The 4,648-nt window shown below is 42.7% G+C and overlaps 1 protein-coding gene across 1 annotated transcript; it reads right to left on the bottom strand.

Annotated features, from left to right (window-relative positions):
- Window positions 1–250: 250 nt before the first annotated feature.
- On the bottom strand, window positions 251–3,749 carry atf3 (activating transcription factor 3). The gene is made up of 4 exons (XM_028041087.1): window positions 3,629–3,749; window positions 2,284–2,518; window positions 2,103–2,210; window positions 251–1,635 (listed from the first exon to the last, which is right to left on the bottom strand). Exons 1-4 carry the CDS (start codon window positions 3,730–3,732, stop codon window positions 1,348–1,350), a joined length of 735 nt encoding a protein of 244 aa, XP_027896888.1. The 5' UTR covers window positions 3,733–3,749; the 3' UTR covers window positions 251–1,347.
- Window positions 3,750–4,648: the final 899 nt, after the last annotated feature.

Raw genomic sequence — 4,648 nt, 5'->3', positions numbered from 1 at the left:
AATTAGCTTAGATCTTAATCTGAATGTTTCTCTTTCAGAAAACTTTTTACCGTTTAGAATTAATGCTTAAATTTCCATTTTATTGTTTGTTTCTTTTTAAATCAATTAGGAAATAGACTTTAATGTCATAATATTGAGTATGTTAAAGTAATGAGTTAATTTTTTAATTTTCAGGTTTTAGGTTTCATGTTCTGAACAATTTTCCTCTAATATTCAGAGCAAACTTTGGGTTAAAAATGACAACGACAAGTTTAATAATCCATGTTTTAATGTAAAAAAGTATCAAAAACAGAATTTAACAAAAGGAGAGGAGCAGCAGTGCAGTCGTACCTGAAACGTTACATTTTATTCAGACTGAAACGAAACGTTAAACCGAGGAGGAATGATCGCAAAAACACGAAAAACAGACGACGTTACAAACATCGTCACACAAACGTAACCTGTCCTCATATTAATAACTCCAGTTTTTCCCTTCAGTTAATTAGTGAAAGTAAGGAAATTATTTTGAGTTAAAATCTGTTTTTTGTAGATTTTTTCAGAATAAAACTTTCCTGTAAGGAACAAACCTGATGAAAAGTTCAAAGTGCAGAAAATGAAAGTTAGGCAGCAGATTATTACAAAATAAGGTTCAAACCCTGGGCTGAATAAATAAATATATTCAAAAAATAAACATTTTGTTCCGTCAGAAGAAGAGGCGTCTGTTGTTTACATGCAGCTAAAAACAAGAGAATAAAAAAATTAACACTTGAATTTGAGCAGCTTCATCTTTATGGAAAAATAACTTTAGATGTTTGTGTTGCAAAAGATGTAGCAGATTAAATTTCGGTTAATTTAAGGGAACAGCAGTGAGTCGTCTGCATAGAGAAATGTTCCTCTGCATGCAAACAGATTTTACTGGACATAACTCTTCCTTTCTCATCAGCAAACATCCTGATTTATGTTTCAGAGGTTTATTCTCAAAACAAAAAGTACAAAGTCTACAGCCAGTGCAGCTCCTGAGCATTAAATAGCAGCAGTGATATCAGATCTACAGGACAAACAGTGTCGTTACAACGTCACATCATTCTCTGCTCCTCTAATAAATAATCTTTATGCATACAATAAACACAAACATGTGGGAGTCACTCAGCCGCCTGCAGGGGGCGACGATCGCCTCCAAATCACTGGTACAAAACTTAGACAAACGATAAAAACTGATGTTGGTTTGGTTTCAGTGCTTCGTGTCGGTTCTTGGCCCAGACTGTCTCAAAGTGTCGAACGTTAAATGAACCATAAAGTGTAACGGTGAAGCCGTCCAGCCGGCTGGAAGGTCAGAGTTCACTTCCTGCCGCAGGAAGCCGGCCGCCATCATAGGTGACCCGAACACCGAATGTCGTCCAGCGTCAGCGTGCCGTCGTCCAGCGGCGCCGCGGCGGAGGAGGACGAGGCGGTGAGGCCGTGGAGCTGGAAGGTGCTGTCCTTGATGTGCTGGATGAAGAGGTCGCGCTCGTCTTCGGGCGTCTGGCCGTTCTGAGCGCGGACGATGCAGGTGGGCCGGTGCAGGTTGAGCATGTAGACCAGCTGCTGCTTTTGCTGCTTCAGCTCCTCGATCTGCTGCTTCAGCTCCGCGTTGACGCTCTCCAGCTTCTCTGACTCCTGCAGCCAGGAGGCAACCGGCAATCAGTTATCGATTAATCGCCGAGAGGTCAAACCAAATGAACTCAATCGATCAAAATGAGGCCGAAACGATTAATCGATTATAGAATAATCGACTAGTTTATTAATGTTAACTAGACTAAACCAGGTGATCTGGTAACAGAACAAACATCCTGACGGTTTAATGAAACTGAACAAAAACATTTTGAATTACAGATAAAATAATTTTTTTGTAAATTTACTCTGCAGATTTTTTGCATCTTTCAAACTGTCACTAACCTGATGCTGCTGGGACTTTTAGGTAACAAAATGTTGATTTTCTTACTTAAAAACAAATTAAATTGTTTATTTCCATCTTTTGATTTATTCCTCATGCTGTATAAAAATGGCTTAAATGAAAAATCTGCAGAATGTTCTAAATTTGTATTCGATGAATCGATGAATCGTTAGTTGCAGCAGGAGTTTACCTTCTGCAGACCCTCGGTTTTCTCCTTCTTCTTGTTGCGACATTTCGCAGCAGCGATCTTGTTCCTCTCTCTCCTCCTCTTCCTCCTCTCGTGCTCCTCGGTCGTCAGCTGCAGGACGAGAAACGCCGTTAACCTTCAGGAACGCGGCAGCGGAGGCGGCGCCACGCGGCCTTTAACTCACCTCTCTCCTGAGGCCGGTGCGGTCCGACCCGGAGCTGGCGCCGTCCGAGCTGACGTCGGCGCTCAGCCCGTTGGACCGCCGCTTGGCCTGGATGGCCGTCCGCAGCTCGTCCTTCACGATGGGTGAGTAGCTGGTGAAGTCGTCCAGCGTGAGCGAGCCAGGCGGCGAGAGGCAGGGGACGAGGGCGGAGCAGCTGATGTCGGCCAGAGAGAGACCCGAATGCTGCAGCATCATCCTGAGGAACCAGAGGAACCGGGTCAGAACACAGCAACACTAAATAAACCCAAACTCAGGCTCCTCCCCCCGCTGCAAAAACAACCAGCCAGGAGGCAGGACTTAGCGCTGTCAATCACAATCTTGTGTGGCGCTGCTAAATCATAGCATGTTGTGAATGCTAGGCTAGTTAGCATAGCCACTGATTTGCTGTTGCTTCTCCACAACTAGCCCATTTAGCGGCACATACATGAGGATGATTGACAGCGCCTAGCCCCGCCTCCAGGCTCTGATTAGATGTTTTCAGTGCAGCAGCTGTAACAACTCCATCTATTATCAGATTATCTATGAAACTGGATCAACAGGCTGGAAACAGTTTAGAAAAGTTACAAACTGAAACTTTAAGTCCAGCTGCCAACCGGTTTCTGCCGAGTCATCGTGACTGGAGAGCAGAACTAAACAAAGTCTGGAGGTCAACAAGAAAATCAGCTGGAAGGACGACAGTCCAGTAAATCTCCAGAGGAGGAAGCAGGGAAACCCGTCAGAGGGAATCATTGACAGGAAGTTTATTTTCAAAGAGGTGACAATATTTTACTATCCTGCAGCACTAAATAAGAAGAATTATATTTTATATTATATGAATTATTTTTTATTTCTTCCTGATTTTTGTTATTTTCTTAAATTTTTTATTTACTCAAAGTGTTCATATTTCATTTTTATCCACATAGTTTTATGATTTAGCTACAGTTAGTCTGGTCTCTCTTTGGGATTATTTGTGGCTTTAATAACAACAACAATAAATAATAATAATAACAACAATAACAATAATAATAATTGTGTTGGTCTCAGTTTCTGCTGATCTCCAACTTGACTTAATTTCAGCAACAAGTGGGACCAGAAACAAAAATCTCAGTTAAAAATATAAAACAATAAAGATCATTTATTTATTCCGGATTACAACCCGCGCATTAAAAACCGCGCAGCTTCAGCTTTTGGTTTCTCTGCGCGCCGGGAAGCGAACCGGACCCGAACCGGGACCGGAGCGCACCGGGAAGCCCGGCTTCTCCTCCCCGGGACAGAGCCTCCGTCAGCCCGCCTCCCCCACCGGAAGCACTCCCCCCCCTCTCCTTACCTGTTAAAGTTCCGAGGTTCTGGTTCTGGTTCTGGTTGAGCTGGACAAAATGAACCGCTGTTCCTTTCCCGCGGCGGCTTGCGCTTCTGCCGCTCCGGTTGCATCACCTGCTTATATAAGGCCCGGAGGGGGGCGGGGCCGGTGACGTCACACCTTACTAAACAGAGAGCGAAAGAGATGAGGGGGGGAGGGGGGATGACATCATCCTATTTATAGGACTCTGATTGTGTGATGATGCAACGCAGCTGATCGGTCATAACAAGAGCGGCTTCCCTCCTCTTCCTCCTCTTCCTCCTCTCCTTCCCTCTCTTCTCTCTTTTTTTGTCATCCATCCTCTGACCTAATCTCTAATCTTATTTTCATATTTTTAATCCGACTCAGAGTTTAACAATAATAGTAAATAAATAAACAAACATGACTGGGATGTTTGTACAGCTCAGCGTCTCCCCGTTGCCATGGTTTCTCATTCCCAGCATTCCCAGCATTCCTCCCGACCAGAGGAAGGATGAATGTTTCCTGAGTTTCCATCTGATTGGAAGGCAGCGATAAATGATCAATTAATTTCTTCTCTATGTGTTTTAATAAGAAAACCTGCTAACTGTAACTATTTTAGCTCAAAGTAATCAGATTACTCTGATGATTCTCCTGCTGGGACAGGAAGTACTCCCAAACAGGAAGTCCTCTCAGATTATAGAAGCATAGGCCTGATTATAAATTGAAAATTTTCTTCCAGCAGCTGGTTAGGAGCGGATTCCTGTCCTGGGATCCGGTTCTGGGATCCGGTTCTGAGCTGCTGGTTCGGTTCTGATGAAACATTTTCATGTCCATCATCCACAGATTATTCAGAAAATGTAGCAGTTACAGAAACTGTGTTGTAACATAAATTAATATTCAGATAATTCAGGATTTATTCTACTTCACTGCAGAAGAAAAGTTATTAAAATAATTTAATAACATAAACAAATTAATTTATGCTTTGATTTCTTAGATGTTAGTGAAGCATTTTAAGAAATAATAGAC

This window comes from Xiphophorus couchianus, chromosome 15, assembly GCF_001444195.1.
Source record: "Xiphophorus couchianus chromosome 15, X_couchianus-1.0, whole genome shotgun sequence".
Lineage (NCBI taxonomy): Eukaryota > Metazoa > Chordata > Actinopteri > Cyprinodontiformes > Poeciliidae > Xiphophorus > Xiphophorus couchianus.
This window is presented reverse-complemented; position numbering and strand designations above follow the sequence as displayed.

Coding starts and splice junctions, on each gene's coding strand:
- atf3 (XM_028041087.1), bottom strand. CDS start 3,732: ATGCAACCGGAGCGGCAGAAGCGCAAGCCGCCGCGGGAAAGGAACAGC. Junction 2,519..3,628: donor GAACCTCGGAACTTTAACAG/GTAAGGAGAGGG, acceptor CTGGTTCCTCAG/GATGATGCTGCAGCATTCGG. Junction 1,636..2,102: donor AAACCGAGGGTCTGCAGAAG/GTAAACTCCTGC, acceptor TCCTGGCTGCAG/GAGTCAGAGAAGCTGGAGAG.